The sequence below is a fragment of the Budorcas taxicolor genome, chromosome 14, assembly GCF_023091745.1.
Source record: "Budorcas taxicolor isolate Tak-1 chromosome 14, Takin1.1, whole genome shotgun sequence".
NCBI classification, from domain to species: Eukaryota; Metazoa; Chordata; class Mammalia; order Artiodactyla; family Bovidae; genus Budorcas; species Budorcas taxicolor.
This window is the reverse complement of record NC_068923.1, coordinates 1,043,947-1,066,526: the sequence shown is the minus strand read 5'-3', so window position 1 is coordinate 1,066,526 and position 22,580 is coordinate 1,043,947. Positions and strand designations below refer to the sequence as shown.

General features: G+C 40.2%; 1 protein-coding gene across 1 annotated transcript; it reads left to right on the top strand.

Annotated features, from left to right (window-relative positions):
- The first annotated feature begins 1,068 nt into the window (after nucleotides 1–1,068).
- DDX43 (DEAD-box helicase 43) lies at nucleotides 1,069–15,197 on the top strand. Its single transcript, XM_052652025.1, has 16 exons — nucleotides 1,069–1,318; nucleotides 4,416–4,471; nucleotides 4,746–4,872; nucleotides 5,682–5,807; nucleotides 7,262–7,343; nucleotides 8,302–8,458; nucleotides 8,687–8,805; nucleotides 9,266–9,367; nucleotides 9,751–9,892; nucleotides 10,419–10,519; nucleotides 11,698–11,785; nucleotides 12,441–12,568; nucleotides 12,775–12,884; nucleotides 13,455–13,593; nucleotides 14,420–14,507; nucleotides 15,081–15,197. Exons 1-16 carry the CDS (start codon nucleotides 1,069–1,071, stop codon nucleotides 15,195–15,197), a joined length of 1,932 nt encoding a protein of 643 aa, XP_052507985.1.
- The last annotated feature ends 7,383 nt before the right edge of the window (nucleotides 15,198–22,580 follow it).

Below are 22,580 nucleotides of genomic sequence, written 5' to 3'. Positions count from 1 at the left end.
ATATAGCCTTAAATGCATATATTAGAAAAGAAAGGTCTAGAATCAGTCATCTAGGTCTGTACCTTAGGAAGTTAGAAACAGAGGAGCAAATTAAATCCAAAGTAAGCAATATAAAAGAAATAATAAAAGAGTGAAAATCAAATTGAAAGCAGGAAATGAAAAGAGAAAACCAATGGACCCAAAAGCCGGTTCTTTGGGGGATAAAAAATCGTAAACCTCTAGCCAGGTTAAACTAAGAAAAAGAGAAGATACAAATTACCAATATCATAAATGGGTTGAAGATGAGACATCACTGCAGATTCCAGACTTTAAAAAGATAATAAAGAAGAAAAAAGATAATAAAGGAATAATATGAACAAGTCAGACTATCTTCATTAAGTAAGACTTTAACCCATGAGATTGGGCACATCTCTGGACTGCAGCCCTGCCAGTGTCTCGCAGGCCTGATGCAAGGCTCCAACCACTTGGAAGAAGCTGGCGGCCCCCTGGACCTTTGCCCCATCAGTTTAGGCAAGTTGCAGAGTGCTATGGCTTCCACCTTAAACGCGTCTTAACGCGCTGGTGAGGTAGGTTGATTCTGAGTCCACTGACACACCTAGAACTACTCTAAAGGATCACGTGTGTTTGCCAAAACCTGTGGAAGCCTTTAAAGAATGTAAAGAGTACAAAATATCTTGCTATTCTCCAGAAATAAGACCATTCAAATAGGGATAATTAAACACTTGTCCATTATGCTTTCAAAAACAACAAACACTGTGAACATGACTGTTGCCTCTGTATCACTGAGACGCGGGTCCTCGCGGCGGCCAGGCCGCATGCGAGCGCGGAAGGCCCAAGGCACCAGAGGCGGGCGCACGGCCTGCTGTCGGCGCTCGCGGATCGGCGGGGGCGAAGAACGGAGGGAGACCATTGGTCCGGCCCCGCTCAGGGCGTGGCACCCGCCAATGGGAGGCGGCCGGGGCGGGGCGCCGGCGCGTAAGGGCCGGAGCCGCGACTGCGTGGCGGCCCCTTAGGACCAGCCTTCGACGGCACTCCGAGGGTGCAGGGCCGGATCTTGTTCGCGGAGCCATGTCTCGGCCGGAAACCGGCGCCAACGCCTCCTCCTGGGTTGCTGCTTCCCGGCGGGATGAGGCGCTGCCTCCGGCTCCGGATACGAGGCCGGCGGAGGAGCCAAGCCAAGGCGGTGGAAGAGCCCAAAGGACCTGCGCGGGTGGAGGCCAGAGGGGCTCCTTTGGCCTCCAGCAGCCCGAGGGCGCGGGTATTCGAGTACCGCCGCTCTCCTTCAAGCTGAAGAAGGACTGCGTGGGCGCCGTGATCGGTGAGAGCGTAGCAGGGCGCTGGTCGGTGCGGGGCGGGGCCTACGGCACTCCCACCCCGCCCACCTCGCCTCCAGTCACCTGGCTGCGAGCGGGCTAGTCCCCTCCCCCAGCCCCACCCCGAGGTTTCTGACGTACTTTGCTGCTAAAATGATGGCGTTGAGTGCAACTGATAGTTGATCAGTTCAGTCAGTCAGTTCAGTCTCTCAATCGTCTCCGACTCTTTGCGACCCTATGGACTGCAGCATGTCAGGCCTCCCTGTCCATCACCAACTCCCGGAGTTTACCCAACTTATGTCCATGGAGTCAGCGATGCCGTCCAGCCACCTCATCCTCTGTCGTCCCCTTCTCCTCCTGCCATTAGTCTTTCCCAGCATCAGGGTCTTTTCAGGTGAGTCACTTCTTCGCATCAGGTGGCCAAAATATTGGAGTTTCAGCTTCAGCATCAGTCCTTCCAATGAACACTCAAGACTGATCTCCTTTAGAAAATGGACTGGTTGCATTTCCTTGCAGTCCAAGGGACTTTTAAGTCTCTTTCAATACCACAGTTCAAAAGCATCAATTCTTTGGCGCTCAGCTTTCTTTATAGTCCAACATGACTACATCCATACATGACTACTGGAAAAACCACAGCCTTGACAAGATGTACTTTTGTTGGCAAAGTAATGTCTCTGCTTTTGAATATGCTGTCTAGGTTGGTCATAACTTTTCTTCCAAGGAGCAAGTGTCTTTTAATTTCGTTGCTGCAGTCACCATCTGCAATAATTTTGGAGCCTCCAAAAATAAAGTCTGTCACTGTTTCCACTGTTTCCCCATTTATTTGCCATGAAATGATGGGACCAGATACCATGATCTTAGTTTTCTGAATACTGAGCTTTAAGCCAGCTTTTTCACTCTCCTCTTTCACTTTCATCAAGAGGCTTTTTAGTTCCTCTTCACTTTCTGCCATAAGGGTGGTGTCATCTGCATATCTAAGGTTATTGATATTTCTCCCGGGAATCTTGATTCCAGCTTGTGCTTTGTCCAGCCCAGCGTTTCTCATGATGTACTCTGCATGTAAGTTAAATAAGCAGGGTGACAATATAAAGCCTTGACATACTCCTTTCCCTATTTGGAAAAGCAGTCTGTTGTTCCATGTCCAGTTCTAACTGTTGCTTCCTGACCTGCATACAGATTTCTCAAGAGGCAGGTTAGGTGATAGTTTATAGAGACTGTGATTTGGGAGAGCCAACTCTTACGCTTATGAAATCTTTGGGAAAAAAGGTCAAATCTTTGGCAGCTTACCCTGCAGTGAACAACAAAGAAGACAGCCAATTTAGATAAGAAGGTGTAGGGTATTAACTTAAGTATGATTTATCTGCTGAAAAACAGGGTTGTTTTTCTCCGTATATATTGAATCTTACAAATCCGTTTTTGAAAAGCATTTAGAAATGATTGGAATTAAGCTTTCCTCCCTTTTAAGAATTGTGGTAAACAACATACACTTACAGTATTGTTGACTGAGAACAATTTTTTAGTAGGTCTATAGAAGGTTTTCGTCTTGCATGACTGAATCTGCCTATTAAAAATTCATTTCCCCATTCACCTGTTTCCCCATCATCCCCCTTACCCCCATCCCTCAGGCAATTGCCATTCTACTTTGTTTCTGTAAGTTTGATTACATAAGACACCTTGTAGAAGTGGAATATTGGAGAAGGCGATGGCACCCAACTCTAGTACTCTTGCCTGGAAAATCCCATGGATGGAAGAGCCTGGTGGGCTGCAGTCCATGGAGTTGGGAAGAGTCGGACACAACTGAGCGACTTCACTTTCACTTTTCACTTTCATGCACTGGAGAAGGAAATGGCAACCCACTGCGGAATTCTTGCCTGGAGAATCCCAGGGACAAGGGAGCCTGGTGGGCTGCCGTCTATGGGGTTGCACAGAGTCGGACACGACTGAAGCGACTTAGCAGCAGCAGCAGTGGAATATGCAGGGTCTTTTTTGTTGTTGTTGTTGTTATTGTTATTGTCTCATTTCACTCTCAAGGTTTATCTTTGTTGTCACAAATGGCAGGATTTCCTTTTAAGGCTGAAAACTTGCATTGTACGCATACACCACATTTTCTTCATCCAGGCATCTGTTCATAGATCCTTAGGTTATTTCCACCTCTAAGCTGTTGGGAATAATGCTGAAATGAATATGGGAATGCAGCTATCATCCTGAGATCCTAGTTTTGATTCTTTTTTTAAAAGGATTTTTAAAATGTATTTATTTAATTAATTTAGTTTTGATTATGTGGGGACTTCCTCTAGTTGTGGAGAGTGAGGGCTCCTCTTGGCTTGTTGCAGGCTTCAGTAGAGTATTGGGTTTCATTAGTTGTGGTGCATGGGCTTATTACTTGCTCTGAGGCATATGGGATTTTCCCTGACCAGGGATGGAACCCGTGTTCCCTGCATTGGCAGGTGGATTCTTAGCCACTGGATCACGAGGGAAGTCCCTCAATGCTTGTGTATGAAGTTCCCAGAAGTGGGATTGCTGGATCATAGGTAGTTCTATTTTTAGTTTTTAAAGGAATCTGCATGCTGTTTCCATAGTGGTTGCATCAATTTCCATTCTTGTCCACAGTGCACAAGGGTTCCCATTCTCCACATCCTCACCAACTTAACCCTTGTCTTTTTGATGAGCCGTTCTAACAGGTGATACGTCATTGTGGTTTTGATTTGCATATCTCATGATTTAATCATTTTTTATATACATGCATTGGTCATAAGTAAATCTTCAAAGAAGGGTCTATTCAAGACCTTTGAACATTTTTTAATTGGAATTTTTTGGTTTTGTGTAAGGGTTCCAGTTTATCCACATTCTTTTATCCAGTTAGTCTTTGCTTAGGCTGATGATGAATTCTTTGTATCTAGGGAAAGGGGCCTCCTGTCACCCACACAATTTGGAATAGAAAACTTCTGCTTCCCTTTTAACAAACTGAACGTGATTATTGAAACTTGGGAGCCTTTGTTTGGATGATTTGGGAAGAACTGGAGAAGGTTCTTTACGCAGAGTAGGTAGTAGGTTCCCTGTAATTGATTTCATTTTTTAAAAATTCTTTTATTTTAAAAACAGGTCGTGGTGGGTCAAATATAAAAGAGATCCAGAGCTCAACATACACGAAAATACAGGTAAATTTTCTATGTTCTTAAATCATTAAAGAGGATGACTTATAGTCATTCCTAACTCTAATTTCTGTCCTGTTATTAACATATGGTGGGATAAGTTGACAAAGTTTTTCATAGTTCTTTTTAAGAAGTCATCTAAGCTGTAGTCTATTCATTATGTCTTAGATGGTGATTGAAGGCAATCCTGTATTTCCTTTACATTTTTATACTACATGAGACTGAGTGCCGGAGGAATGGTAAGGGAACTTGTCTCACCTGCTTTCCCCCTTGAATCTAGATAATAAGAGGGTGTCCTGAAGCAGAAGTAAGAATCTTTGGCACCAAGGCAATGCAGTGCAAAGCAAAAACAGTGATAGATGATCTTGTTAAAAAACAAGAAGAATACAAAACAGAACCCAAACTTGGTAAGTCTGTTTTGCCCCCTAGAGCCCTGTAAAATTTTAAATGTTTTATTCAGTGTCATAAGCCATATTATAGCTGTTTTTCCTGATAACAAAGCTTTGGTTTGCCATCATTAAATCTAGTATGTTATAGAAGGAATTTTTTTTTCTATGAAATCCAGAATACTTTTCCTCAAACTGAAACACTTAATATCTGTGGTTAAGTCTAGCAGTTTTACTTTGGAGTAAAACAGAATAACCTTTTAATACACTTCGCTGTTGATAGTAGAGCAAGGGTTAGTCCTAGCCTCCTGTCTATGGTCATTTCCCTGGAATGTGACTAACTTTGAAAACTGCTGAAGTATTTGATATTTTAAAAAATCTCAAATATACTTGGACTAGAGAGAAAGCCATTATTAAGCCATTTCCAGGAGAGCCTTATATTCAGCTAGCAACCTTGCATCTTGGTGTTTCTTGGGAAAGTACCTCTAAAAAGCCTCTAAGATACTATTTCCTCTGTTTACTTGGGGTAGCATCTGCCACACAGGATTATTATAAAGATTTAGTGATGTGTGATTTATTAGCAAACACTAGGTTCTCATGCTTTTTAACTTCTCCAGTATTTTTTTTTTTTTTTTTTGCCTTTCAGAAATCTGAAGTAAATAAATGAAAAACCATGACCAGAATTGTCATGGCACTGTTGTACTAAATTCCTAAATTTTATGTTTCAGGCATTATTATTGTTGGGTTATTAAAACAGAAAATTGTAAAATGGCTTGGGATTTTATATCGGTAGGGTTTGTTTGGAAACTGATGTGGAATTTTTTTAACAGGTGTTGCTGCTGTCCAACTTTCGGATGGAAAAGATGCAATGAAGGATGTTTCAGGAGAGCAGAAATTGATTGATTGGGATAAATTCCGAGACAACATTTTGAAATGGAATGAGAAAAAGTGGGCAGGTTAGTGCTGGATCCCGGCATTTTTCTATAGTATATTGTTGTTCATCTTAATTGAGGTTTTTAGCCTCTGTGAATGGCAAAAGCAATGGCAACCCATTCCAGTATTCTTGCCTGGAAAATCCCATGGATGGAGGAGCCTGGTGGGCTGCAGTCCATGGGAATCACAAAGAGTCGGACATGACTGAGCGACTTGACTTTCACTTTTCACTTTCATACACTGGAAAAGGAAGTGGCAACCCACTGCGGTGTTCTTGCCTGGAGAATCCCAGGGACAGAGGAGTCTGGTGGGCTGCCGTCTGTGGGGTCGCACAGAATCAGACACAACTGAAGTGACTTAGCAGCAGCAGCCTCTGTAAAAAAGTGTTGCTCTTAGTAATGAAATCTATATGCAAAATGACAGTAGAATTTGAAATGCTATAGGTAATGCCTAGGGCATGATAGTTTCTATGTCAGTGTTGTGGTTTATGTTATAAATGGGAGGTTAAATTTCGATATCTCATCTTCTTTGAGATGATTCACTGCACAAGTTTAATAAAATTAGAAAATTAGGACAAAAGGGAAATGAAGTGAGTAAACCTGCCAACTGTAAGTTAACATTTTGCTGTGACTGAGCAAAAGTTGATCTTGGAGTTTCTTAACCAAGAAGGGCAAAATAAAAGGGAGAAAACATTTTAAACGTACATACAGTTCTTGAGGAAACAGATTTTTTTAAATTCTCACTTGGAATTATGTATGAAGTATAATGTTCCATATTATTCATTGAATTTCAGAGTAAACACCATTTATTTAAAGTTAAGCAGTGACCATTACTATGTGACTACGGTGGTCAGCCTGTCCAATGCCATCACAACACAAGTGTTAGAAGATTTGGGGCAGAGGTTGGAGAAGGAAATGGCAACCCACTCCAGTGTTCTTGCCTGGAGAATCCCAGGGATGGGGAGCCTGGTGGGCTGCCGTCTATGGGGTCGCACAGAGTCAGACACGACTGAAGCGACTTAGCAGCAGCAGCAGGGGACAGAAAAAGGATTTAAGTTGGTGGAGTCCTGATGAGCATTTAAAAAAGAAAACAAAGTAGCTTCAGAGAATAGAATAAGGGTAAATATTTTATTCCTTAACACTAATGGGATGGATCTTCAAAGCAAAGAAAATTAATCTGCTATGAGAAAAGATTTGTCAGTTGTGATGACTGAGTGTCTTGTAAAGCATGGCTTATTTTATTTTGTATTTAATTATTCAAGATCTCTTTCTTGGGTGAAAAATGTAATTGAAAGACAAACCAAAATTGGAGATCTCCTAGAGGTTGGCAAAGTATAGAACAACTATCTAAAATTCCCATGTCTGCAAGGTGAACTTGATATATATTTTAGTTTGATTTCTGTTGCTTTGAATAAATGACAGTAAAATGTGAATTCTCATTACTCATCGAAGTTTAAATTTTGTTTTTTTTTCCGCAGGTTTGCCTCCAGTTAAGAAAAACTTTTACATAGAGTCAGAAAAAACAAGTTCAATGTCACAAGAACAAGTAGACAATTGGAGGTGGGTTAGTTTTAATACTTTTTAGTGAGTATTTGTAGAATTAGGCTAGTAAATTAGCTCACTTAGAAAAGACTTTAAATGATTGCATTTGAAACTTTATTCATATTCAGAAAAACACTTGGTTGCATCTGAAATCATATATTAGAGATTGCTAATCAGTACAACTTTTGGCAAAGATGGAAAATGGGTTGTATTCGTGTCTAGAGTAGTTACTATCCATATATGGTTATTAAACGCTTAAAATATAGCCCATATAATTGAGGAACTGAATTTTAATGTTTAAATTTAAAGAGAGACATGGTTAGTTTTTGTCATATTCAGCAGTAATTTTATAGAATTATTTCTACAACTGTTGAGAATCATAAGAAATTGATCTGATATCTGAATAATAAAATAATTTCTTACTGTTAAATCTTTATTATATGGAACTAAAAGTCCTAATGGTAACATTTTTTCCTGTTAATATCTTTTATAAAACTAAGATAGTATGGTACAGCAGACAGAGCAGTTATTCTGGGATTGAGGTAGGGCTCTGACAATGGACAAATAACTAAAGACCATCTGTCCAATGAGAGTAATTCCCACTTCAAAGGATTGCTGAGGATTAATTAAGGAAATGTGAGTGAAATGTTATAGGCTCTCAGGTGTTTGCCAAATCTGATTTTGATTCATGAAGCATATAATTTTCAGTTTCTGTTCTCAACCTTTTCATGAAATTTTCATTGGCTTTCATGCATACAATGTAATTATTTTTCTTCTCTGGAACTGTTCTGGTAAAAAAAAGATGAACTAGCTTCTATTTTGTATTACTTTTTTACTATAATTTAACCAACAGTCTGATTTCAATCAGTTGCCTTTGAATTCCTAGATATGCCCTTAATGTTTGAAAAAATTTCTTGCTTGGACAGTAAAGTGATCAAAGCCACTAATCCTTAATCCTTGTTCTATATTCTTAAAGGAAGGAAAATTATAATATAATTTGTGATGACTTGAAAGATGGTGAGAAACGTCCTCTTCCTAACCCTACTTGTAATTTTGAGGATGCATTTCACTGTTACCCTGAAGTTATGAGAAATATTCAAAAGGCAGGTTTTCAAAAGCCAACACCAATTCAGGTATGCTTTCTTTAATTCTAACATTTCACTGGCTGCCCCCCTTCCCCCTGCCAATTTCTGGTCATTTGAACTTATAACACCAGGGACAGCTGTCTCTTATAAGCATCCTCCCAGCACATCCACCACCGCCTAGCACTCAAAATGTTGAGAAGTTTGGGACTGGGAGAGGAGGAATACTTGACAGAAAGAAATGTACTTTTTATTTTAATATGTATCATTCTGTTCTAGTCACAGGCGTGGCCAATCATCCTACAAGGAATAGATCTGATAGGAGTAGCCCAGACTGGAACAGGGAAGACATTGTCCTACTTAATGCCTGGATTTATTCATATTGACTCCCAACCTGTGTAAGAATTTCTACATCTGGGTACTCTTTAGGGGTTTAGTAGATAAGAATTCTAAAAAATGCAATGTTTGATTGCTCTGGTCTAAGGGCAGTGCCTCATCTCAGAGAAAAATCACTTTCTGTTGTGTGGGTGGATATAAATCGATGAAACATTTTCAGGAAGCAGCAGGTAATATCCACCGCAAGTCTTCACAGTGAGATGTTGGAAAGTTTCTTCCAATGACCGCATTCAGTACAGTCCTCTGAGAATGTCTGACACAGAAAAGCACTGGCTGTGTTCCATGAGAAGGCTCGTGTCTTGGCTCTAGGATTCTTTGGTCAGGCTGTTTTTCTTTTTATTTCTCAACTTTTTATGAGAGGTGCATGTTGATGACTTAGATGTTCATTGCTGCCGATTTTGAAGGCACTGGACGAAGGTCCTGTGTGCCTGAGATGGATACTGATGTGCTTTTTCTCCAAAGAGCCAGGAACGGGCCTGGCATGTTAGTCCTCACCCCAACTCGAGAGTTGGCTCTGCAAGTGGATGCCGAGTGCTCTGAATACTCGTACAGAGGTCTTAAAAGGTGAGTTGCTTTCTTTGGCCATCTCTGAACCAGCATTTTAATCCTCTGTAGCTTTAGACATCCTCTTCATTGTTTTCACACATAATGAGATGTCATTGGCTCAGTATGTGGCCAGGCATTGATTACCCCTCATTCAAATTAACTGTAGCTGGGGTGGTGGGGTCAGGTAATGAGGATTCGAACATGGACCTTGTAGGACACATCAGTGTGGGTTGATGGCTATGGATCATTCTCAGAAAGGGGCCAGGACTATACTTAGCCTGATACTTTTGATTTATATACTTTTTAAAATTTTATACCCCAAATGGGCTTAGGTTCGTTGGGATTTTGAATTGTGAAGAGGTATTCCTCACCTGAACATGAACCTCTGTATTTTTTTTAAGTGTTTGTATATATGGTGGTGGCGATAGAGATGGACAAATAAAAGACTTATCAAAAGGTGTAGACATTATCATCGCCACTCCCGGAAGACTCCATGATCTACAGATGAATAACTTTGTGTACCTGAAAAGCATAACCTACCTGGTAATCTTGGAGCAGGGGTTTGGGCCCTGGGAGGAAGAAGCTTTCATCAAACCTTTCAGAATGGCTATCCATTTCATAATAGTTTTAAATCCTAGGAATGCTTCTCATTCCCTCTAGTTTGTTAAAATACACATTTTAAAGATAATTCCATTTTAATATTTTATAAATGTTAGAAAATGCAGATAAGTACAAAAGAATTCCACATGAATACTTTAGACATTTAAATTATATTTTCATTGAATATATTTAGAAACTTACATGTCGTCAAACAAATCAATGGTGTTGCAAGTACACGTAGTTTAGGTAGTGGAGGAAATGAGAAAGTTATCTTAATATTCATAGGGAAAGAACATGTATGTTAGCTACCGTCCACATCTAATCTAGCCCTTTTTTGGCTTTGCTGTGTGGCTTGCAGGATCTTAGTTCCACTACCAGGTACTGAACCCACATCCTCGGTAGTGAAAGCACAGAGTCTTAGCCACTTGTCCACCAGGAAGTTCCCCTAATTTGGCCCTTTCTAATGCAGGTATTAGATGAAGCGGACAAAATGCTGGATATGGGATTTGAACCCCAGATAATGAAGATTTTATTAGATGTACGTCCAGACAGGCAGACAGTTATGACAAGGTAGGTATATGTTTAATTTGCCAGTCTGCAAAGTAGAACCAGTGGAACAGAATTCATTTGATTTTAGAGCCTTACTTAAAAGTATTTTGAGATCTGTTGGCAAAAGATATGTTATCACTTAGTATAGCAACTCAATGCAACAGTTTAACAATGACTATTGGGTTTCCTGAATTAAAAATAAGATTTTTATGAAAACATCCTGGGGAAACTGTTCTATAGGGGGTCTCAGATTGGAAAAAGTAACCATCTGTCCTTAGAGGTGAATATTTGATCACAGAACACTTTTTAGCCAAGATAAACTAAGGCAAGGAACAGTATATAACTGGGGAAATACACTAAATTCATTCATTTTGTTTCCTAAGTAAACCTTGTTAATTAGTATTAAAGTACAGAAGGTGGTGGTTTTCATAATATATGACCGAAGAAACATCTGAATTTACATATCCAATCATCATTGCAGTTAAAATGTTTTTATTTGGCTCAAGCTCTTGGTTTTGTCTGCCGACAACGTATAAAAGGGCTCCCAGGTGGTGCAGTGGTGAAGAATCTGCCTGCCAATGTAGAAGATGCGAGAGACTCAAGTTTGATTCCTAGGTTGGAAAGATACCCTGGAGTAGGTAATGGCAACCCACTCCAGCATTTTTGCCTGGAAAATCCCATGGAGAGAAGAGGCTGGTGGGTTACAGTCCATTGAGTTGCAAAGAGTCAGACACGACTGAGCGCGCATGCGCAAACGCGCGCGCGCGCGCGCGCGCGCGCGCGCACACACACACACACACACACACACACACACACACACACACACACACACACACACACACACACACACACACACAATGTATGAAAAATGCTGGGTTTTTACTTTTATTTTTTACCATTTATAAAGGCCAAGAGAAAACTAATCTAACACCTGAATTCATGTTAGGTCCCCGTAGATGGGAAAGGTATACCTCTCCTTCACCTTTTGTTTATAAACCTATTAAACTTATTTGAAGATTTAATCTAGTAGCTTCTTTGAGCAGTTCAATATGAACCATATATTTTCTGTGAAGTCAGCCTCATTAAAAAGTACTGTTTGTCTTTCCTGGGTACTTTGGTTCATAGCATTCTTAGGGAAACTTAGTAATGTTTGATTCCTAATAAACATTTTAACATTTTTTATTACATTTTATCTCTAGTGCAACATGGCCATATGCTGTTCGTAGACTTGCACAATCTTATTTGAAAGAGCCCATGATTGTGTATGTTGGTACTTTGGATCTAGTCGTAAGCTTATTTTTAATTACTATTTATATCTTATTAATTTTGTAAATGTTTTGCCATTATAAAGTTCATTGGCCTTTCACTTCATAATTGAAATTGGCCTTTTAACTAATTATTAATGAAAACTGACCTTTTACTTAAATCAGTGGTAATTAATAACAAGTTATTGCCTAGGCTTATTTTATTAGATTTCACAAAAGACAGGATAAAGACTTCAGAAACTATTTCATCTTGGGGGCAGAAAAATGGTAACAATGATATTTGGAAATTTTGTATTAAGTTGTCACAATACTTAATTGAAGCTCTTAGTGTCATAAGCTGAACATTGTAAAGGCTATAGCCATAATTTATGGCAATGGTTATTGTAAGCTTGGCCTCAACCCATGGTTATTCCTTTTCAAATGATAGCAACCAGTTGCTTTCAGCTCATTGACAAGCATGCGAAATTCCGAGCTTATCTTGGGTAACTAAGTGGTAAAAGTCAAAGACCAAGCTCTAAATCCTTGAGTAGGAATGGGAGATTTTTGGAAGAACTTGCCATTTTTTTCTGCTGGCAGTTTATTAAAACATTTAACCAATGACAGAAGTAAGATGGATTTTGAGCCATTAAGGGGTTTGCCCATTAATGTTGATGTACTATGATCTGTGAATCCTTTAGGCTGTAAGTACCGTGACACAAAATATCATTGTCACCACAGAAGATGAGAAAAGATCACATATCCAAGCTTTCATCGAGAGCATGTCTCCCAAGGACAAAGTCATAATATTTGTCAGCCGGAAAGCTGTGTGAGTGTATTTTTTACATTGAAATCATCAGTCATGTGTTTGTTTTAGCATTGTTTCTATTTGTATAATCATTTCAAACGAGGGAAGGGTGTATGTCTTAAAATATGTACATTACTTCAGACTCTTGCCAGGGGAGATAACAGTAATGTATTGATTGTGGTATTCAAATAAGCAATTAGACCCCTGACTTTTATTTTTTGTTTTAGGGCTGATCATTTATCAAGTGACCTGGGTATCCGGCGTATATCAGTAGAGTCTCTGCATGGCAATAGAGAACAGAGTGATAGAGAGAGAGCATTAAAAAGCTTTAAAACAGGTACATTTATACAGTTAATATTGCAGTTTAAAACTGCCCAATGCCTGGTCTTCCTGAGTGATAGCACCTTTCATGGAACTCATGTCTAATATTTGCCTTCAGCTAACAGATCCCAGAACTAGCTCTAAATGTTAATCAGATTCTCTTTCTTCAGCCCATGTTTAAAACCTGGATATCAAGGTAAGAATTTGCAGTGGGGGATGGTTGTCTTAATTTACCTGAAAGGCATATATCTTTGACATGATTAATGAACCATTTGGATGGTGGTATCTATTCTGTTGTAAATTGCCAGCAGTTAAAAAAGATGAAGTAGCGACTTCCCTGGTGGCCTAGTTGTTAAGACTTCCAATGCAGGGGGTGTAGTTTCCATCCCTGGTTGGGGAACTAAGATCCCACATGCCTGTGGCCAGAAAAAAGAAAGACTAAGTAATCCTTTCCCCATGCACTCTCCATAAGTATTTTTAATATTCAAAGCAGTAATATTTCACCTGATTAGCTAATAGGGGACAGGTATGTCTTGGGTTGGTTTGTACCAGAATGTGTCTGTATTCTTTGGGTTTCACTCTGCAGGTAAAGTGCGAATACTGATCGCTACTGATTTAGCATCTCGTGGTCTTGATGTCCATGATGTAACGCATGTCTATAATTATGATTTTCCCCGAAACATCGAAGAATATGTCCACAGAGTGGGACGTACCGGGAGAGCAGGGTAAGTCTGTGGAGCCTGCCCACCAACCCCGGGGATACCCCTCATTCTTCTCACAGACTGTCCTTACCTTGAAAAAGAAGATCTTTGCTTTCTCTCTTTGAGCAGAGTCATAAAACTCCTGTGATGTGCTGTTTGATCAGCTGAAGATTAGATCCCAAATTGCTATTTCAGTGCCTAAATGTTTTTCTAAAAACCTGAAGTGGTTGATTTACAATGTTTTGTTAATTACTGCTGTACAGCAAAGTGATTCAGTGATGCATATATATACTTTTTTAAATATTCTTTTCCATTATGGTTTATCACAGGATTTTGAATATATTAATAGTTCTTTGTGCTGTATTCAGTAGGAACTAGCTGTTAGACATCCGATGTGTGAAAGCTTCCACTGCTATCCCCAACCTCCCACTCCATTTCTCCACCAAATCTGTCCCTCTTGGCACCCATGAGTCTGTTCTCTATGTCTGTGATTCTGTTTCTCTTTCAGAGATAGGTTCATTTGTATCATATTTTCGATTCCATGTATAAATAATACCATATGATATTTGTGTTTCTCTGTCTGATTTACTTCACTTATTGTGATAATCTCTAGGTCCATCCATGTTGCTGCAAGTGGTATTATTTCATTCTTTTTTTATGGCTGAGTAGTATTCAGCCATTGTATATATGTACTACATCTTCTTTGTCTGAATGGCTAAATCTTACTGCATCATACATGGTTGGGCTTGTGAAAGAATTGATGTTTTGCTATAGTTTTATTCAATTTTTCTACCTGAATCGTTACTATAAATTATAAATAAAATTATGTTAACTTTTTCCCCCCTTGAAGGAGGACCGGGGTATCTATTACCCTTATCACTAGAAATGATTGGAAGATTGCTGGTGAATTAATTAATATTCTGGAAAGAGCAAATCAGGTGAGAATATGCAACTCTATTTTCTATAAGGTTCAAGTTTCATTTATTCTAAGTACTGGGCCTTACAGCCTATCAGGGAATACAGATATTAAGCAAATAATTAATGTGTGTTTTGAGGGTTGTAACATGGCAAAGATGAGGTGCTATAATATAATATGATGATATAATATAATGTATAACTGGGGAGCCTGTTCTAATGTGGGGGAGCATCACTGAACGCTGCTGAGGAAGAGCCCAGTGGGTGGTGGTTGGAGAATGTAGAGGAAGCAGGGCATGTCCTCATTCCTCAAGAGGAGAAAATGGCACCAGATAAAGGCACTGGGAAGCAGATGAAGGGCCATGTGAGCAGGAGGGCTGCGTACCTACTGACAGGGGGTTTTACCACCAGACTGGTTGTTATACCTTGAAAATTCAGTGTTGACTATGCAGAGGACACATTTCATTCTGTTTGGAAGGCATCTGCAATCAATTGTTGAGATTCTCTGACTATTTGGAGGCATGTTAGCATGTTATAGAAAAGCTGATATGTTAAAGGAATCATCTCAGTTCTAATAAGACATTTATTGGGTTCAGAGTGTCCCAGAGGATCTTGTCTCAATGGCTGAGAGATACAAAGCAAATAAACTGAAAAAAGAAACAGAAAACAAATGGGGAAGACCTCAAGGAAAACCCAGGAAGTTTTATCATTAATGTCTGTGTAGAAAAGTGGTACCAGCCTACTAAAAAAGGTAAAATTTGAAAAACTCATGGACTTTCAAATGCCTATTTTCCTTAGCTAGGTTTTGTTAGTGTGTTTATTACAATAAGCATTATCTCTAAGAGCCATTAACATAATAAGTCAGGTCTTATTCTTTATTGGGGGCCTATGATAAAGAATCTCCCTGCAATGCAAGAGACCCAGGTTCAATCCCTGGATCGAGAAGATCCCCTGGAGAAGCGAACAGATAAACACTCTAATATTCTTGCCTGGAGAATTCCATGAAACTTTTGAGCTTCCCTGTGGCTCAGATGGTAAAGAATCTACCTGCATTGTGGGAGATCCAGGTTTGATTCCTGGGTTGGGAAGATACCTGGGGAAGGAACTGGCTACCCGCTCCATTATTCTTGCCTGGAGAATTCCATGGACACAGGAGCCTGGCGGGGTGCACAGTCCATGAGGTTACAGAGTTGGACACAACCACACACATGCCCCACCCCTCTATTCTTTATCTGTTCCCTAAATTCTAGTTAATGTATCTTAGAATTATTAATTCAAAAGTGAGAAAAAATCTTTTAAGTTGTCTGGAGAGATCATTAAGCATATAATGGAATATAATGGAATTGGTGGAAGTGTAAATTAGTGTAACCTCTTACACCTGAGCAATTAGGTGGCAGTGTATTAATTGTAAATATATTTACCTTTTTGTTTTATTTTGGTTTTTGGCTATGCTTTGCAGGTTGTGGGATCTTAGTTCCCTGAGAGGATTGAACCCAGTCCCCAGCAGTGAAAGCACTGAGTCCTAACCATTGAATTCCCCATACACCCCTTGATCCAGTTCCCCTGGACGCAAATATGCAGTACAGAGCCATATGAATAAACAATGGAGAAAACCACATAAGGGAATTATATCTATAACATAGGGAACTCCTAAAACTGAATGTAAACAACCGGATTAGAACATGTACAAAGGACTTGAATGGACATTTCTACAAAGACACACAAATGTCCAACAAGTTAACGATGCTCAGCCTCACTAATCACTAGGGGAGTCAAGGATCACCTTGCCCTGTTAGGATGGCACACTACCTCAATATGTGTTTTTTTATTTTTCAGAGTTCAAGATTTTTCAGAGTTACAGTTATTTAAGGTACTGTGCAAGTATTGGAAACATGCTGGCAGTATGAAGAGATATCTGAATCTTAAAATAATAGTGTTTAAAATGTAGAATTGAATATTTTATACTTTTCTTAATAAAGCAAAAATATTTAAAGTTGAGTTGAAATTTTTTATGGATATTAAAGAATGTAAAGTTTCACTTTTTAGTATCTTTATTTAAAAAAAAAAAGGTAGATTTTGTCTCCTATAATGTTGCTATGTGAAGGTCCGTCTAAGGGATTTATTTAAATCTTGTTCAGATATCATAGCAGTGAAAATGTTAACACAGTAAATGTTTTCCTAGAATAAAAAGGCAATCTGGTCTCTCTTTCTCAGTAGCCTTTAATTCTGTGTTTACCACATCAGGTTTCTTTCTTTTTTTTTTATTGGAGAACAACTACTTTACAATCTTGTGTTGGTTTCTGCCGTACCTCAGCATGACTCAGCCACAGGCATATATATGTCCCCTTCCTGCTGAAACTCCCTCCCTGCTCCCTGCCCATCCTACCCCTCCAGGTTGTCACAGAGCACTAGGTTGAGCTCCCTGTGTCACAGAGCACACTGCCACTTGCCCTGGTGTTATATACGGTCATATGTATGTCTCCATGCTCTTCTCTGAGTTGGCCCCACCTCTTTTCTCCCACTGTGTCCACAAGTCTGTAGCCTGTTCTCTATGTCTGCATCTCCATCTCTGCCTTACAAATAGGTTCATCAGTAACATCTTTCTAGATTCCATACCCCTGCATTAATATACAATATTTGTCTTTCTCTTTCTGACTTACAGTGTTTTATTTGGTGGTATTTTTCTTAATACTTTGAAATGAAACAGTAAAGGAATTTCATAGACCAAAATAGCAACAACTGTGTCACATTTTAGCCTCCCTCCCCAGGCCCAAGTAAATCTTGGGAAAGTTCATTTCTATGGAAGTTGCTTTAATCCTGTTCCAAACTTTCCTCTGTAGTAATGTGTACCGATTTCTCTTCCCTGCATAATAATTGCTTGTGTCAAGTATCATCTTTCAGAAGCCAGACAGGAAATATGTTTCTAATACAAGAACCACAAACACTCTTCAATGAAAGTTGTATCCAAGAAGAATAAATTTTGTATTAAATTTCATTGCATCAAAATGAATTAAAATAATTGAAAAACACATTAATGTGGATTATAGATAGGTTCTCAGTGAAGGTGGGCTAGGCTAATAGCTAAGAGCTTTTCTTAAAATGAAGAATTAAAAGCAATACATAATGGAGGAGAAAACAGTCTCTTCAATAACTGGTGTTGGGGAAACAGGTCATTGACTTTCAGAGATAGGGAAACTGAAATTCAAGAAGACTTGCCCAGGCACCAGGGCATCGTCTGGACCAGCCTCTTGCCCTCCTGACCTGGCTGGTGCTCATCCACTTCCTGACATGCAGCATAGCCATAACCCAGCCTGTAGGGGTGCATCAGGTCATCTAGACCTTGCCACTGAGCAGAGGTTCCCAAGGCCAGCCTGGCTCTCAGAGACTGAAACAACTTGCTGGACTCAAGGCTGGGAAGGCAGATGAGTGTTGCCAAATGAATGGGAGGGGAGAATAGAGCAGCCTATGATTGAAGTCCAACGTTCCACCGTCCTGGTGGGAGATGTGTTGTCCTAGACTCTGAACATTCATGACATAAACTCGATCTGAGGTCTGTGGCTCAGACTTCAGCCTTTCAGGCGGGTCATTCGGGTGACCCAGACTTAAGCAGATACAGCTCTGTAGCCCTGCCATTAGCCGTCCCACCCCTGTTGGCGAGAAAGGCAGTTGGACTGAAGGACAGGTAAGCTCGGATCACACCCTGGGGAGCGGGTACACCAGGGGTGCCTTTGTGTTCCTTCCATTTTATTACAGTTTCCAAGTTTCTGGTTAGGGAGGGTGAAGACCCAATTTTTTGAAGCGGAATCCAGACAGGGGCAGGGTGGCACTTTTTTTAGCGTAGGCATGTCTACAGGCAGCTTTTTCATTGAGCTTGCATCTTCAAACACAAGCCCTTCCATGGTCTTCACTTAATGAACACATCTTTGGCAATGACAGAGCTTGGGTATATCTCCTGTTTCATATGTCTGTTGTCTATTCTGCCTATCAGAGTGTTCAGGGGTACAAATTTGTTGCTTTTATTGTTCATTTTGTAACCACTTCTATTTCAGGCCGCCGCCTCATGTCTGTGACAATAATTTCCTGACAAATTAGGGTTCACGAGTGCAAAGTCACTTCACTTGTGTCCCACTCTGTGTGTCCCCATGGACTGTAGCCCACCAGGTTCCTCTGTCCATGAGATTCTCCAGGCAAGAATACTGGAGTGGGTTGCCATGCCCTCCCCTAGGGGATCTTCCTGACCCACATAGTGCCACCTGTGAAGCCACACAAGTTAGGGGGTTCATATATATTTTCATTTTGTGATTTATGGCTCTGAACTATTGAAAGACTCTTAGTTCTGGAAGGATCTCTTTAGTATTGAAATGTTGCTGCAATGAGCTGTGAACAACACTGGGATTCTTGGCCTCCAGGGAAGAGGAATTCGATCTGGGGCCAGTGACAAGGCTTGACCACTCAGAGCTTTTTATGTAATAAAGTTTTATTAAAGTATAAAAGACATAGAGACAGTTTCTGACATAGACATCAGAAGGGGACAAAAAGAGTGCCCCCTTGCTAGTTTCTAGCAAGGAGTTATACACCTGTTAGCAAGCCGCTCATTAGAGAAAAGAAACACCTCTAAGCTGAGAGTTGCACCAGGCACCTCACCATCAACATTCATTTTGAGACAGCATTGGTACAAGCTGAGCCATGCCTGGCCATAAAACAGTTGACCAGAATCTTGAAGAAAGGCAGATTTCCAAGCAAATATGTAGTTTTTTTTTTTTTTTTTAACACATTAACATAGTTTAAGGAAGATATTTCCAGGAGAAAAATGCATTGGTAAGCTCAAGGCTTCAAATAAACTTAAGTTCAGGCAGAAGCAGGTATTGTCATGACAACACAGAATTTTAAGAGAAAAAAGGAATTAAAAAAAGTCCACCAATTGCAGTTTTAATTCCTCCTGCCACTTGGGCACCTCTGACCAGCCTACAGAGGCTATTAACACTCTCAGTATGTATGTGACTTTTAGGGTTAAGTAAGTGTTAGTCGCTCAGTCGTGCCCAAGTCTTTGTGACCCCATGGACTGCAGCCCATCAGGCTCCTCTGTCCATGAGATTTTCCAGGCAAGGATACTGGAGTGGGTTGCCATTTCCTTCTCCAGGGGATCTTCCAGACCCAGGAATGGAACCTGGGTCTACTGCAGACAGATTCTTTACCAACTGATCTCCTTTTTGTGCTGCATACAATGGCACCCCACTCCAGTACTTTTGCCTGGAAAATCCCATGGATGGAGGAGCCTGGTAGGCTGCAGTCCATGGGGTCACTAGGAGTCGCAAACGACTGAGCGACTTTCCTTTCACTTTCCACTTTCAAGCACTGGAGAAGGAAATGGCAACCCACTCCAGTATTCTTGCCTGGAGAATCCTAAGGACGGAAGAGCCTGGTAGGCTGCTGTCTAAGGGGTCGCACAGAGTCGGACACGACTGACGTGACTTAGCAGCAGCAGCAGCGTAAGCATAAATAGGGTGACCCAACTTCACTCTTAATAAATGATCTGAGTGAGAAACAAGAAACTAAAAAAGAGTGGAGATCTCTGAATTGGGAGGCATCTAAGAAGTCAGAGTCTTAGTAGTAGTGTTTTTTGTAATGGTACTTGAGTCGATGATGGAACTTTTAATAGTTGTGGCCTGGATTCTTAAAAAAAAAAGATAATGATCCTGGCTTTAAAATCTGTCTTATCTCCTGGTAGGCCTTATCATACCTCATCACTGGACCTGGCTTTTTTACCCTCAGGGCTTTCCTGGGTATTCTTGCTCATTTTTCTATGTGAAACTTAGAATCAGTTTATCCTGAAAATCCATCTGAATGGTTCTTAACTAGGATTGCATTAGATGTTAGACTAATGAGAAGTGACATTTATATGACATTCAATCTGATCATTAAGAACATTATATGCTTGCATGTGTGTCATTTCCTCCAGACAGTGTTGAAGTTCCCTTTATGTTCCTTCTGTAAATACTGGGCATCTACACTGGAGGTGCGGCATGAACACAGAAGCACAAATTCCTGCCCTTGGGCTTTTTCCTACCTGAGATCATGAAGATATTCCCCTATGTCATCTTCTGGTTTTTCTTACCTTTCCACTTAGATTCACTATTCACTTGGAACTGACTTTTGTTGGATTGATTTTATTCCATCTAGATGGGCAATTAATTAAGCAGCATTTACTTAAAATCTACTTCCCTGCTCACTGGTACTGAGTCAGAGAGTCAATGAATGAAGGTCACTCAGTTGTGTCCGACTCTTCAACCACATGGACTGTTCAGCCCATGGAATTCTCTAGGTCAAAATACTGGAGTGGGTAGCCTATCCCTTCTCTAGCAGATATTCCCAAGCCAGGAATCGAACCAGGGTCTCCTGCACTGCACACAGATTCCTTGCCATCTGAGCTATCAGGGAAGTCACTGGTACTAGTAGTACCAGTGTAATAGTAGTGTAATAAAGCAAGTGCTCATATATGCATAGAACTAGATATATCTCAAAGACAGAATCAACTTAATTCATGTCTGGAGTTGGTGAAAAAGGAAGGATCCAAGAATGAAATGGTTATTTGGTGTTCTGGTCTGAGAAACAAGAAGTGGTGAAAACTATGGTGCAGAGGACACCTGGAGGAACAGAGTAGAGGCGGAAAGTCATGGCTGTGGACCCTGCTGACACTGAGGCATCTCTCAGACTTCAAAATGAAGATGGGAGATAGGCAGGTGGAGATGAAAGTATCAAGTTGTATCTCTGAGCACCATTCCCTTCACAAAATTAGTTCCTGAAAGCAAAAAAGTATTAAGACCCTTCATGTAGTCAAAAATCTGTGGACACTTTACAGTCAGCCCTCTATAACCTCGGTTTAACTTCTGTGGATTCAAAAAGTGTGGGACATGTCATAGTATGTATTTATTGAAAAAAATCCAGTTGTAAGTGGACCTGTGCAGTTCAAATCTGTGTTGTCTGAGGGGTAACTGTGTATGTAACACAGTTTGTTTATCCACTGCCCCAGTGATGAATGTTTGGGTTGCATCACCCTTTTGGCTGTTGTGAATGGTGCTGGTATGACTATTCATGTGCAAGTATCTGTTGGAGACTCTACTGGCAATTCTTTTGGGTGTAGACCTAGGAGTAGTACTGCCAGGTCATATGGTAATTTTAACTTTTTGAGGAATCTGTGAACTCTTTTCCACAGTGGCCACATCATCTTCCAGTCTCCCCAGCAAGACACAGGGTTCCAGTGTCTCCACATTCTCCCACCATTTGTTAATCCTGTCCACTCTTATTATATGCTGTTGCTTCTGATCTTTACACTGAAGCTATCTTAGATGTGAGGTGGTTTCTCATTGTGGTTTTAAACTGCATTTCTCTAGTGACATATCATGTTAAGTATCTTTTCATGAGCTTAGTATGGTCTACATGCAATAAATCTTAAGTATATATTAAGTTTTATGATTTCTGACATACATACACCCATGTACAGCCACCACAGGCAAGATTCAGAATGTTTCCATTACCCCAAATCTTCTCTTGTCCTTTTCCCAACCAGTCTGATCAACACCAGGCAGCCAAGGCTCTCCTGGTCTCCAGAGATTAGATCTATTTTCTAGGATTTCATAAAAATTGGATCATGTGTTTTCATTTGTGTCTGACTTCTTTTGTCTGGCATAATATATTTTCTGTTTTTTGTTTTTAAATTTCCTTAATTTATTTCTAATAATCTTCAGGTCTTTTCCTGAAAAGGAAATGTCCCCAGTTTTTATAACATTTATCAGAAATATATGGGTACCATGTTATTTTTTTATTCTGTATGTGGCATTTGTATTACTTATTTATTTATTTTTTATTTGGCTGCTCTGGGTCTCAGTCATGGTCTATGGGATATAGTTCCCTGACTAGGAAGTGAATCAGGGCTCCCTGCTTTGGGAGCATGGAGTCTTCACACCTGGACGACCAGAGAATTCCTGGATATTCATGATTTTATTTGCTCTCTTTTTTCTTTCATCATTTGACTTTATCATTTGTTTCAGGGCTGAGCATTTGTCAAGCAAGCTGAGTGTCAGGCATATATAAGTAGA